Source organism: Camellia sinensis, chromosome 5 (genome assembly GCF_055761805.1).
Source record: "Camellia sinensis isolate YWXY chromosome 5, ASM5576180v1, whole genome shotgun sequence".
Lineage (NCBI taxonomy): Eukaryota > Viridiplantae > Streptophyta > Magnoliopsida > Ericales > Theaceae > Camellia > Camellia sinensis.
In genome coordinates this window covers 12,443,342-12,458,550 of record NC_138965.1, presented here as the reverse complement: position 1 = coordinate 12,458,550, position 15,209 = coordinate 12,443,342, and the positions used below count along the sequence as shown (strand labels likewise).

General features: G+C 32.1%; 1 protein-coding gene across 2 annotated transcripts; it reads left to right on the top strand.

The window, feature by feature from the left end:
- The first annotated feature begins 8,839 nt into the window (after positions 1 to 8,839).
- Positions 8,840 to 14,658, top strand: LOC114281906 (peptidyl-prolyl cis-trans isomerase CYP21-1). 2 transcript variants are annotated; one of them, XM_028224496.2, is made up of 8 exons: positions 8,840 to 9,179; positions 10,950 to 11,028; positions 12,493 to 12,540; positions 13,051 to 13,074; positions 13,150 to 13,332; positions 13,449 to 13,524; positions 14,111 to 14,347; positions 14,460 to 14,658. In XM_028224496.2, the coding sequence occupies exons 1-7, from the start codon at positions 9,078 to 9,080 to the stop codon at positions 14,295 to 14,297; spliced, it is 699 nt and encodes a 232-aa protein (XP_028080297.2). In that variant the 5' UTR covers positions 8,840 to 9,077; the 3' UTR covers positions 14,298 to 14,347; positions 14,460 to 14,658. The 2 variants fall into 2 exon arrangements, with proteins under 2 accessions (XP_028080297.2, XP_028080296.2); XM_028224495.2 differs by having other exon boundaries at positions 14,084 to 14,347.
- The last annotated feature ends 551 nt before the right edge of the window (positions 14,659 to 15,209 follow it).

The following is a 15,209-nucleotide window of genomic DNA, read 5'->3' as shown; positions in this document are numbered from 1 at the left end:
AAAATGGGTTTTTCGATATAAAATGGATGAATCCGAAGTTGTTACTAGAAATAAAGCTAGATTAGCAGCTCAAGGTTATAATCAAGAAGAGGGCATTGATTTTGATGAAACTTTTGCCCCAATTGCTAGACTTGAAGTTATTAGAATGTTACTTGCTTTTGCATGTTTTAAAGATTTTAAATTATATCAAATGGATGTTAAAAGTGCTTTTTTAAATGGATACATTTTGGAGGAAATTTATGTTGAACAACCTCCCGGTTTTGAAAATCATAAATTTCCGGATCATGTTTTCAAACTTTCAAAAGCCTTATTTGGCTTAAAACAAGCTCCTAGAGTTTTGGTATGAAAGATTGAGTAATTTTCTACTTGAAAAATGTTTTTGTAGAGAAAAAATTGATACAACACCTTTTATAAAAATAAAAAAGGAAGATATGCTAATTGTTCAAATTTATGTTGATGATATCATTTTTGGTGCTACTAATGAAAATTTGTGTAAAGAGTTTACTAAAGATATATAGGGTGAATTTGAAATGAGTATGATGGGGGAGTTTAAATTACTTCCTTGGTCTACAAATTAAACAAACTAATAATGGGATTCATTTAAATCAAACGAAATATATCAAGGATCCACTCAAAAAGTTTGAAATAGAATCATCAAAGCTTGTAGCAATTCCAATGAGCACATCAATAAAAATCGACAAAGATGAGCAAAGTAAACCTGTAGATGAAAAGAAATATCGAGGTATGATTGGTTCCCTACTCTATCTTACTGCAAGTAGACCCGATATAATGTTTAGTGTTTGCATGTGTGTACATTTTCAATCCGCACCGAAAAAGTCACACATCACCTCAGTCAAACGTATTTTCAGATATCTTGTTGGCATTCCGAATTTGGGATTATGGTATCCTAAGGGAACCGCATTTGAAGTTTTTGGTTACTCAGATGCCGATTTTGCGGGATGTAGACTTGATCAAAAAAGCACTAGTGGCACTTGTCATTTTCTTGGACGCTCACTTACTTCTTGGTTTTGCAAAAAACAAAACTCAGTGGCTCTGTCAAATACTGAAGCAGAATACATTGTTGCCGCTGGGTGTTGTGCACAATTGCTTTGGATGAAACAACAACTTCAAGATTTTGGACTTCACCATGATCATATTCCTATAAAATGTGACAACACAAGTGCCATTAACCTTTTAAAAAATCCTATTCAGCACTCACGCACTAAACCCATTGAAATAATGCATCATTTTCTAAGAGATCATGTACTTAAATGTGACATTGAACTCGAATTTGTGCCTATAAATCATCAATTAGTTGACATATTTACCAAGCCTCTAAATAAAGAACAATTTTGTTATATTAGAATAGAACTTGGTATGATGAATACTTCAATATAATGTTTATATTAAAAATAATTTTTTTTATAATTAAATAATAAATAGTTCTAATAATAATAATAATAATAATAATAATATTAAAAAGAAAAATAAATTATATACATATATATATTCTCTCTCTCTCACCCACTCTGTCTCGATCTCTCACCCGCTCTCTCCCTCACTCTCTGTTTTCTCTTTCTCTCACTCTCCCTTTCTCTTTCTCATCCTCAGCCGACACCATATTCATACTCACCATCGTCCATAACTAGCTCCACCATCCACAACATCATCCATCACCGTCATCACTGCCATCATCCACTCAAATTCCTTATCGACTTGCCAAGATCCCTCACAGCTCTACTTCCAACATCATTTTCGATTCATCAAGATCAATTACCGATCTGACAAGATCAATTACTGATCCACCAAGATCCATCACTGATCTTCAACATCATTTTTGGTTCATCAAGATCAATTACCGATTTGACAAGATCAGTTACTGATCCACCAAGATCCATCACCGATCTACAAAAATTCATCATCGATTACACGATCTTCTCTATTCCTTCCGATTATCAAGATCATCATCGATCAACATGTTAAAATTCTTTTTGCACTGTGTTATATTTTTTTACTTGTTGTATATGCTCCAAACTCTTTTGGATTTAATAATGATTGCTTCTACCTTGTCTAAAGAAATTGTTTTTATTTTTATTTTCTCCTTTTATGCTAATGCACTTGGTGTAGTTGTTTATGGCCGGATCTGAATGGCCCTTGGTATTATAGATTGGTAATTTATTTCTTCAAATTTATGTAATTTTTAGTGCATTAATTTAGGGGGAGACTCATATATTTTGAGATTAACAATTATATAATAATAATAATAATAATAATAATAATAATAATAATAATAATAATAATAATAATAACAATAATAATAATAATAATAATAATAAAGGATGTGTGTATATTCTGTACATAATTTTAGAAGGAGTATATATATATTTTTCTTGTCTGCACTACTTCTTATCTGCACCACCAAATTTTTTTTGCAAAGAAAGAATTTATATATGTATATATATATAAGGAGGAGAAATGTTTGCAATTTTATTTCAGAAGGAGAAAATATTACTCGATCACATGTAAGTTTTCAGAAGGCTTCCCAGATTTTTTTCGTTTCACTTCTCTCAACAAATTTTCATGAGCCTCTTTTACATGCCTCTCTCTATTTTCAACTTCTGTAAGTCTTGGCATTATAACCGTTACATAATATTGCAACGCATTCTCCAACTACGCATTTTTCCTTTTTAGCTCTCTCTTCTCCTTACGAATATTAGCCAGTTGTTGTTTTGCCAAGCACACCTCATCTCAATTATTGATTTTCTTGTATTCTTGCTTGTAATCGTCGAGCCATATTGGAAACTGCAGTCATTGCCTATGTACTCAAAGCTATAGTGTTATTAATAGCATCGATATCATTTCGATTACCAATAACACTAGAACCCTCATTTACAGGAATGGCATGTGCCTGCATCACTGATACCCTCTCATTTGCCTGCATTTCAGGCACCTCATGCATGTCTGAACCATTGATAGCTAAGGGAAGGAATGACATGATTACATAAGAAGGTAAAATAAATTTTTTTCTCTAACACTTAATATTTTCGTCTCTTTGCCTATCATCCTTGTCACTTTTTATATACTCCATCGATCCAATCCTCGATACATATCTACTCAAATCTTTTGTTTGTCAACATTTTGTGCGCTCGAGATGTTCCAAAATCTCCACAATGATCTTGACAAGACCTAAGGACCATTGTTATATTTTTGACATCTCAGATTATTTTATCAAATGTGTTTGTTTCCTATCTGCATATTTTATTTTGATGATGTCAAAGGGGGAGAAAAAAAATATGACTTTGAATTCCAATGCATGCATGCGCATTAAATATTTTATGTTGCAAAATTATCAAATAACTTGTTGATTTTTATTTTGTGTCAAATCCATACAAATATTGCCATCATCAAAAAGAGAGAGATTGTTAATCATATTATTTAATTTTGATGATGTCTAAAATATTATTTGTCAAAATTTGAATTTTTTAATATACATATTATTTGACACAAAATATTATCTATTTAAAATATATATTGTATGATACATTTAAATATTATTTAAATGGAAATATTTTGAAAACTTTACTATTCACTTTTTGAAAAAAAGTAGACTGATTACTATTCATCTTTTGACAAATTGATTGATTGTATTATTTTGACAAATTTGGTAGTGATGAGTTGTCTTCTTTTGACAAAATTGATATGGAGTGGAAGTATATATTTAGTTTAAAATCCCTACAACATTTACAATAATTTAAAGAGGGCATATATTTTCAGATCTATCATAAATATTATTTAAAGAGATTTTTTTTTATGCAAATATGTGATTAGAATATTATATATATATATATATATATACATGATATTATATTAAAAAATGTTGATTAAATTAAATATTCAAAACCTTAATGATTTGCCTATAATGTTTGACAAAGAAAAAGTGGACAAAGAAAATATAAGGTTTGACAAAGAAAAAAATAGACCAAGAAAATACAATTTTTGACAAAAGAAAAGGGTGCCACATGATTTTAGATGCCTTTTGTCTGTCAAGGAGCATGCCCAAATAATCCATGACGTCAGCAAAGAGCGTCCTACCTCCAACGGGTATATTTTTGTATATAAATAGAAGTGTTGTGTGTGGAGAAAGATAAAGAATTTGAAGAGAAAAATTTATGTGTACTCCAAAATTTTGAGTATATTATATTCTACTCTTTCACTTTCAAATCTAAGTGTAGCTTTTGTTCTTACACTTTCATATCTACTCTTTGTGAGAGAATTATTGTAAAAGAGGGTTTAAGAACCACTTATTTTTATTCATTATTTTTGTGAGAGATTTTGTAAGGGTAAGGCATTTATTGTTGAGTGAGGCTCAATAGATAAGAGTAAGTCATGTGTCAAATCCACAAGCTTGGTGGCGTATTTATTCAATTGATAGTAAAGAAATTCTTAAGGAGGTTCCTTGGGGAGTGGATGTAGGTCTGGCGTGCCAAACCTACATAAATCTCAGTGTTTGATTTTCTCTCCCTATCTCTCTTACTTTTATATTGATAATTACTATTCTATTTTTTTTTTTTTTGTTTATTAAAATTCTGAATATTGTGTTAATTTTAAATAAAATTTTTAATAACTCAATTTACCTCCCTCTTAGGTTGCCTACTTGGGATAACAAATCTCATTCTTAAAACTTAATTAGCATTCTTAATTACAGATTAACAGCTACTTATAGATCGGGGTTGTTACAAAAACAAAACAATTTTTTTCTTAAACTTTGGTCGATTTTTTAAATGGGACCCATGCACTAAAGTTGACGGGTCTATGTGGCAACGCGTTCTTTGCCGCGTAATGATTCATGTCTTATATTTGGTTGGGAAATCAATGTCAAAATGAACTCTATGGAAATTGTGTTTTGGTGAGGTTTCCATAAGGGATGGTGAAAAGGCTTGTCCTACATTGCTTGAGTAGGCAAACTTGGTGTGGGTTTATAAGCCTTGAGTTTGCATTTTGAGAAAGGCCCCAAGGGGTATCCAAGTTTGTGAAGGGGTAGGTTATAGGGAAAGTGGGCCTTGACCCATTTCCACGCACGCCACCGCCGCCGGACCAACCTGGGCTTGGGCGGGGGTGAGAGGATGGGTTGGGCTTGTGTAGTCCAATGCTTATCTTTTTGGACAAAAAATATTTGAATTTTATTTTTCTAAAATTAAATTCTTACCGTTTGGAATTTAAATTTTGGTTTGAAATTCAAAATAAATTCCAAAATGACTCCAACGTTTCTGAGCGTTGGCAGTTTAGTCCAATGAACCTTTTCTTCCAACCCAAATAGGTTCTTTACTTGCTCAAAACCAACCCAAACGGGTTCTTTATCTGTTCAAATCTATCCCAAATAGCCACCAAGTCTCTTAAAAATAGACAAGTCCTCCATTTGGTTTTTCATTCAATTTTCGTTCTTCTTTCTGCTTTTGCTTCCTGCATTTTGCTGCATAACTTTTCTATAAGAAAGAGTATAAACACGAAGTATGTTCGCTGAATATTTAGTTTGTAGTGCTGCTACTAATTGTCGTCAATCATTTTATCCTGAAAGATAGACGTCCACATTCTGAAAGCACTTTGGAGAGCATGAATTTTTCTTAAGGAGACCGTGTTCAACACTGGACTTCATTGAATTTCGGGAGAAGCAATACTATAAGTAGTTTGTTTGTGATTTTCATTTTGAGTTTCATTATTTTTTTATTTTTTTGGTTTGTAACAAAATAAGAATCTGTTTTTCCATATTTTATTATTCTATGTTCTATTTTGATTTAAGTAATCAAACAGATTTTATTCTTCCTTAATCAATTCTTCGAATACAGTGAATATTGTCTAACAATTTGACCCAAAAAAGACAATATTTTTGAACTACATCATGTGTGTTTTTATTAGCATAATTGAAATCCTTAAATATGTATGAACAAATAAAGTGACATATATTTGTTTTAATTATAACTTTTGAGGACATTTTTTTATATTTTTTTCACAAAAAAAAATGTGACAATTTATTTAGCAAAATAGGTTCAACTTTTTTCATAGATTACACCAAACACATTTACAATTTATTTTAATTCTTTTAAACTAATAATCTAAAAATTTATAAGTATAAAATCTAACTTGTAAGTGATATCAAATGGGGCCAATGTGAAAACCATGAAATTTCATAGTTTTCAAAATCTGTAAATATTGCTTGAGAAATTGAGAAAAAATTTCCCCTATAATCTCAAATTTAATATTGATTTTTTTTAAATAGATCTTAAAGTATATTTAAAAAAAAAACGTGTATTATAAAAACTGAAATTTTAAAATCTGAAAAAAAAAAAAAAACCCACAATTAAACTTACTAAAATACAAAAATCAACTAGATTTCTTGAGTTAGCTCAAAGGTCATGAGGCCCAATGTATGTTTAAGACCAAAATAAATAAATAAAGAAATAAATATAATTTTGAAAATGAATAACTTATGTTTAGGGTAAATTATAAATATGTTCCTTAAAGTTTATTTAAAATATAAATTGTCCCTATAATTATGAAAATTACATCCCGTCCCGTCAAGTTTCTAATTACATAACAAACGGTCATTTTTATTAATAAATTATTAAGTCAATTAATAGTTCAGATAATTTTATTGTTGTATAGAAGTATAACTAGAATTTTTATTTTCATTAATTTTATTAAATAAATTTTTCTTGACAAGAGGGCTTTTATAATTTTCAAAACTATTAAACAAATTTCAGGAGGAATATTTGTATTTTATCCTTATTTTTAAAATAAGGATAAACTACTAATGGGTCCTAATAGTTGAACTTATGTCCCATAAGTCATATTGAAAGTAAATCCTAGTAAAATCGTCGCTAAAAATAATTTTCATGATATTTTTTTACACGTCGCTAAAAATTGACAATTAATGATTTTTTATCATGATTTTTATAAATTGTTGCTAAAATTTATAACTAGTGAATTTTTTCTATGACGAATTTTTCAAACTACTGCTGAAAATTAAAAATTAGTGATATTTCTGTGACAATTTTTGTAAAATATTGTTAAAACGTATAATTAGTGATATTTTTTGTGACAATTTTCAAAATACAATTTTTTTAATAGTGTTTGATAAAAAAACACAATTAATTATCATAAAATTTATTGAATAATAAGTTCATGTATTAAGATGTACACATAAGTCCCCTTAAAATATAATGAAATACAATTATTAAATTAAATTAAATTATTTATTTAATTATTTACGGGAAACTTACCAATAAGTCCCATATACAAAGTTCATGATCTATCTAATCCCCAAACAAAACACTTACACCAATTAGTCCTATATATTTTTAATTGTTATCAAAAAATCTTCTTTTTTTTTTCAATTTACAGATGCTGTTACATTCTACTACCGTCAAACTTCCGTCAAACGATCACCGAAAACTTGTCGGAATATTCAACATCATCAGAAAGTCGCCGGAGTATCGCCGGAAATTCACCGGAGTGTTAAGAACGTTAATTGAAGTCGCCGGAATGTTCAGAACGTTCACGGAACGTTAAGAACATCATTGGTGATTCACCGGAATATCCAGAATATCGCCGGAAAAAAAAAATAAATGGAGAGATTAGAGTGAAAAAATATAGCAAAATGTGCTAAATATTGATAAACTAAAAGGAAAAAAAAAATGAAACGACAAAAAACAGCAACAATGGAAAAAACATATGCTATTTTTTAATTTTTGTAAGGTTTAAGCAAATAATCTCCAATATTGATCAAACTGAAAAGTAAGTTTTGAAACTGTAAAATATTACAGTTTCAAAGCAAAAAATCTATTAAGTATCTATTTTTATTAATCAAACTGAAAAACATGTTATGAAATTGTAAAATTTTACAATTCTAAAGACTATTATGAAACTGTAAAATTTTACAGTTTTATACCATGATTCATTCCAGCACCAAAAAAATTTGAAACTGTAAAATTTTACAGTTTTCACCGCTTGTAACTAAAACTCGAAAATAACTTGTTCAGAACTTAAAAAATTTCTCCATTAGAACAGAAAAAGAGAAGTGTATAAAAAAAAAAAAAAGATCAAAGGAGAGAGGTGAATATAGAGAAATGTTTGTACTCCTGCAACTATTTTTTTTTTAGATCTAGCCGGATCTGATGTAAATCTACTCAGATCTGATGTAAATCTACACAGCACCAAAAAATTTTGAAACTGTAAAATTTTACATTTTTCACCCCCTATAACTAAAACTCGAAAACAACTTGTTCAAAACTTAAAAATTTTCTCCATTAGAACAGAAAAAAGAGAAGTGTATAACAGAGAAAATGTAAAAAAAATAAGAGATCGAAGAAGAGAGGCGAATATAGAGAGAAGATTGTACTCCGGCAATTATTTTTTGTTTAGATCTAGCCGAATCTTATGTAGATCTACATCAGATCTGATGTAAATCTATTCATTTTCTTCGTCGGAAACATATCTTTTTTATTGTCGGTGAGAGTGAAGTAAGTAGTCGGCGGTCGGTGGTTGCCGGTGAATCCCAATCAATGATAGTCATCGGTCGTCGGTGACTATATATTGGAAAGAGAAAGAGAAGAAGCAAGATATAATTACCCGTCAACGATCGCCGAAAAACACAAAGAGTAAAAGAGACAAAGAAAAAGAGAGGCAGAAAAGAAGAATAATAACGTTATAGGACTTTTGGGTATAAGTAAAATGTTATTGGACTAAATAGACTACACGTTTTTTAAACAAGACTTCCTAATAATTTTCTCAATATTTACCTTGACCCTTTATAAAATAGAACGGGCCGGACAAGCCAAAGCCCGAACCCAAAGTGAGACTTGAAAACCAGATCTATAGCGAAACCCAACCCATTCACTGGGCTTGTCCTCAACCTGCAAAGACTCCAATCCATTGCATGCTCAGAGAGACAGAGTCACAGAGAGAGAGAAGAGAGAGAGAGGGGGGTTTTCAAGTCTAGAGAGAGAAGGCAGGAGGGAGAGAGAGAGAGAGAGAATTCAATATTCATAATGAGAAAGCATTGAATCAAAAAGGGAAGAAAGATGCGTAGGGAGATCTCAGTAGCTCTAGTTCAACCGCGAAGTCTTCTTCTGTTGCTCGTCGTCTCAATTCTCATTATTCTCGCCTTCTCCATCTCCCATCGTGTACGCTTTCTCTTACCCATTTTCCTATATTGTATATATACACACAATTATGGTTTTAGGTCTTTTTTTCATGGAGATGAAAAAAAAAAAGAAAAGAAAAGGATTTTGTGGTATCGGATTCGATTTTGAAATAGGGCTTGTTTTGATTGTATCGAACTCTGATGCATTACACAATTGAATTATGCTTTTATGTGTAACGATGATTTTGATGGGTTTCTGTCTATAGTAGTTTATATGATAGGGGCATGAGTAGTTATGCTTTTCTGTATATTGCTCAAGTCTTAGCTGTCATGTTTCACTTATGATCCATTTGGATTGAGTGATTTGGTGAGAAAGAATAAGAAATAAAGAGAGAATTTTGAGTTAGGTGAGAAATGGAGTGAAGGGAATAATTTTTGTATGCGGATTGGTATATGTCATGTGGTACAGTAGGGTTCACTATATTTATGTTGGGTGTTTGAGGAATAATAAGGGGCATATACATTTGTGATTGGTAGAAGGTAGTGCCACGTGGTACTCTATTGGCATACGAAAATTTCTCGAGTGAAAGTGGTGAGCTTTTATTGGTTTTTTTTGTCACCAAAATGATGAGATTTTACAGAACTAAATTGATTGATTGTGTATATTTTATAATACAGGATTGCCCATTAATATACAAAAGGAAAAAGAAAGAAAAAGAATTCCCACCCATATTCTTATATCATATACTTTGGTGTTTTACTCATTCAAACATGATAGTGAGAAAACATCATTTTGTTTCTTTTCTCACCCTGTGATCCAAAATGAGCCTTGGGTTGTGTTTGGTTCTTGCATTTGGGTAGTGATTTGTGGAGGTAAAGGGTCGGGAAATATGAGAAAAGAGAGCTTATACTTCATTTTCATTTCCCTCCACAAATATCTACCCAAATTCAACATCTAAACACAGCCTTAGAATCTGTGTTATGCATTCATCAGGATATGAGTATTTGCAACTTTCACCAAACCTTGCATTCTTGAATATATGGTTATATTATATATGATGATCTTTTCCAATGGGAAGCCAATAACTCTGTCCAGTCACCTGAATTGTACTTCTCCAAGCTCCATTTGTGCTGGTAGTGTGAAATAAGATTGTGTTACTTAATTAGAAATTTTCATTGTCGGTTCCTTGGTCACTGACCTGCATGTTGATACTTTTAATTAGTTTGCTTCCTGGATGGAACTTGTTGAGGTTGTTGTGGAGTAAAATATTATCGTTGTTTGTTTCATAGGTCTTGACAGGCAAGGACTTCATGAAGGGATATGTTGAGCATGTTGAAATGTGAACTTGAGTTACACTTATATTTTGGTTCTTTTAATTGAAATACATCAGTCAATCCGCAGTATTAGTATCCTCTCTGCAATCCAAGTTTTTCTATACATATTAGACCTAATCTTTTTGTCCTTTTGTTTTCAATATTGGATTTGTGGTTTCTTGAATATGTGGATATTCATCGGCTATAATGTTACCTGTGAGGTTTGTGCAGTTTTAGAAAGGTTGTTTCCTGTCTTTCATTTCTGTTATTATACTGAAGGGATATCTTCTGTTGGCGGTCATAATGCATTACAATTTGTTGTTGGCAGTCATAATTCATTACAATTTGTTTTACATGCTTGAGATTTAGAAGTATTGGTCTTAGTATGTTGTAGAGTATTTCCTTTCACGATAGTATTTACTCTCAGCATTGATCATTCTCTATTTCTCCAGAAGTTGCTAGTGTGTTGAACAACTTCCTTTAATTTCATGCTCAGGAGGAACAGAAGGTGGAAGAGTTGCATGAAATTACCCACAGGGTATATTTAGATGTTGATATTGATAAACAACGTGTAGGTATGAAGTCTTCATGTCTCTAACTTTGTATAGATTGTAGTCGGAGTACCGAAGTTCATTAACTCAAAAATCTGGATATGAAATATGAACTTTGCTTTTGCCCCTTGCTTCTCTACATTTTTGAATTTTAGTTAATATGCACCAATGCTTAAGCTGGTGGGGGGACAAGAGTTTCCACATAATCATTTTTTTTTAAATCTTTGTATGTAATTTACTTATAAGTAGGGCTACAAATGAACAAAGCCGTTCGTGAACAGGTTTGAGCTCGGCTCGGTAAGGACTCATTCGAACTCGGTTAGTTAAATTTTTATTGCGTTCAAGTTCGACCTCGTAAAAATCTTAATAAACAAGCTCAAACATACTAAAATTTGGCTCGTTAGCTTGACTCATTTAATATTTATCTGCATAATAGAATAAATATATTATTTATATATTAAATAAGGTAAAAATATGTATAAAAAATAGGATAAATATGTTATTTATATATTTAAATAATGTAAATGTAAATAATAGCTAAATTTATTTATATATAAATAATAGCTAACTATAGATAATACATTATATAATAGCGGTGGTCGATATTAGTATTTTGGTAAGATATTAACTTTTCTTTTAGGATGTATATAATTGTATAATCAAAGTTTCAATTATAATTTTAGGCCAAGTTTGACATGTGGCCAAAAAGCTAAAAAGCCAAAAAGTTACTCAAAAAGTTATCACTATTCACTAAAAGTTAAAAATTACGGCTGCACAACTCCCAATCCTAATTTTCCCCTACACACTAATTTATATAATTTTTTAATACACATTTTTCCATAAAAAGTCAAAAAGTTAATCCAAACAACCATATTTTTTCCTTCAACTTTTTAGTCCAAAAAGTCAAAAAGTGCACTTATTTTGGACATCCCAAACAACCCCTTAGTCTCATATTCAAGTATGAATTTATAATTTCATTGGCTCGTTAAGACTTGTGAACAGGCTCGAGTCAAGCCTAAGCCAACTCAGCTCGAGCTCAGTTTGTTAAATTTTTATTGAGCTCAAGCTTGAATTTGTTAAAATCTTAATAAACAAGTCCAAACATACTAATAAACAACTTGGCCCGTTTGCAGTCCTACTTATAAGTTGTTAGTTTCATAGCATATTTCTCAACTCTGGATTGTTGACTTTGGCATGAACTGATGTTGTTTGTTGTCTTCCATATTTGTCGTAACCCTATTCCAATTCATTACAGGAATTGTCGTTGTTTCATACTATACTGAAAATATGATTTGACATGCCTGGCCATATTCAATGGAGAAAAAATTATAGCTCATTTCAATTTCTCAATTATAATGATTTTCAAATTTTAAGTACTTTCTTTTCGATTAATAATTTTCAAATTTTACACCTTTCCATTCTTTTGTGCTCTTTCTCACTTTATTTCCAATCTTTTTAAATTTTGAAATTTCCCATGAATTTTTGCAGGGAGAATTGTTCTTGGATTATATGGCCAAATTGTACCCAAAACTGTTGGTATGCCTTAAATACTCTGGCGTTATTCTTTTCTTCTTTGAATTGATACCAGGATCCGGGAAAGCATAAAGTGATATTTTCCAAGATGTATATATTTTTTCTCTTGTGGTATTGATTCTAGCGTTATTTTTTTCTTTTCATAAAAAAACCTTTCAGTGCTGGATCGTGGTTCTTGTCTTTTCTTTGGATAGAACAATTGCATAGATGTTGCCATAATCTACATCTACTCTATCCACATACAGTGATACACCATGTAGCTTTTTATTTCAAGCATCTGAAACTGAAGAAAGAACTTTATTTGTTTTGGTTGTTTAATATGTCTTCTAAGTTATGCCACAAAATATGCCTTTCAATTGGGATAATGATGTAGAACAACTATGAATACCCAAAATATTGTTACTTATGTCTGGTTTTTTAAACTTGTTGAGTTGGTGTGTCCGTGTTACATGTCCTTGTCTTTGCCTATTAGATTACATAATTGCCTAATCTTTTGCATTTTTCTTATTGCAGAAAATTTCAGGGCTTTGTGCACAGGTATTTTGGTTCCCATCTTTTCGATTCATGTGGTTTTGAACTTTTAATGTTATAACCTAAATCTTTTGAATGCAGGGGAGCTGGGCAAGACTGCCAATGGAAAAGCTCTACACTATAAGGGAACTCCATTTCATCGTATAATACCCGGGTTCATGGTTCAAGGCGGAGATATTATTTATGGTGATGGGAAGGGTGGTGAATCCATATATGGTGGGACCTTTCGTGATGAGAGTTTTAAGATAAAACACTCACATCCAGGTCCTTGATATGTGTATTTATGAATGTTCCACAATCAGGATTTTAGTCTTGATCTTCCTAGTTATGTAGATCTTTTTAAGTTGCTATCATCTTCCCCTGAAATTGTACTTTTGCAGGTGTTGTATCCATGGTGAATTCAGGAGCTGATTCCAATGGCTCGCAATTTTTTATCACCACAGTCAAGACCAGCTGGTAAGCTATTTCATGGAGTGGCATTATGTTAAATTACGATTTTAAGCTCTAAACAAAGAAGTTGGGTGCATTCATCAAATATTCTTTTAGGGTGCTGCTAATAGCATGCCAATTTATTCTTTGGACCCCAATCTCTTCAAAAGAATTATATTACAATTTTATCCTATCATAAAATTTTGACTTTGCCCCATCTTTAAGCCCCCAAACCCTAACCCTATCCCCACCCAGCAACCACCACCCTCCCCACCCTCTGGCACAACCCCAGCCCTTCCCGCCCTTCAGCGCCTCCCCTCTGCAACCCTTGCAAATGAGAGAGAGAGAGAGAGAGAGAGAGAGAGTAGCAGTGGCAGAATGGGAAGAGGGGGGGGGGGGGGGGTGGCCGGTGCTAGGGGTGGCAGCCAGGAGCTGGTTGTGTGCATTCATGAGTAAAATTAAGATGTGAGGCTTGAAGCAAAGTAGTCGTGTGCTTTTATCAAATATTCTTTTATAATAAGGGCGAGCTTTAAGACCTCCTAAGAAATTTAGCCTACTCTGATTTTCCATGTTTCTGTATGTGCAGTGTAAATCTTCATTTTAAACTTTTCAGGTTAGATGGGAAGCACATTGTCTTTGGTAAGGTTATTGAAGGCATGGACACGGTCTATGCAATTGAGGGGGGAGCTGGTACGTACAGCGGGAAGCCCAGGAAAAAGGTGATTATTGCTGATTCTGGAGAGATATCTAAGAGCGAGTGGGAGGAGGGAAGCAAAAGCTCAGCAACAATTCCCTCGTGACAATGAAAATAGCAGGTTTTGCAGGATTCAGAATGCTAATCTGGTTGTAGGTAATAATACATTTCGTTTTTTTCCCACTGTATCATATCCATGAAAGTTGATTTCCTATATTAAACTGCTTGGCTTTTTTATGGAAACAATAATTTTTTTTTGTATTTGCAGTTACTGATTCATACTGTAAAGAAATCAAAGAAAATGATACTGTTTGCGGATCTCTGGTGTGCATATTTCACTGTGTGATCCATTTGTTCACTGAGAAGAATAGTTTGTTCTATCTGCATCTAACATTGTTTGTGTAGGAGACATTATGTAAAGCTGTATTAACTTATTAATGGCACTTGTCGTGCCTAACTATTGTTTATTTGACTTGGATCTGCCTGAGGTTTTTGTTGTAGCTATCGATAGATTTGTTTGTTGCTGAGAGATAATTATATATAGTGTTCAAGGGGAAAAGAAAAGAGAAAAAAAAAAATCATGCTTAAAACATGGAAGAAAGTCTTGAAATCATATGGATAACTCTTGATTTTTCATCATTTGAAAAACTATCAACGCCAAAAGTATGGTTAATCGAGCAAAGCATTGATACTAAAAAAGGGATGGTATTCACACCCCATGAGTGTTGCATTTTGAAGGATGTAACTGGTGAAGCTTACTGCACGTCTGTAAGGATGGCATACGAGCTTCTAAAACGCAATCTTCTCGCAGCTGTTTTTGTAGAGACTCTTTCTACTCATTTACTTGCTGGAATTATTCTTGTCTTCTCTTCAATTTATGCAATTGTGGTGAGTAGTTTTTTCTTCATTCTGTTTCCTAAAATTAATATTTTGTGTGTTACCTATCTTGCCTCCTTGTTGGCAGGCGGACCATGAGTGGATCTGTACAACTGAAAAATAAAAAATTTCAACTGTAATG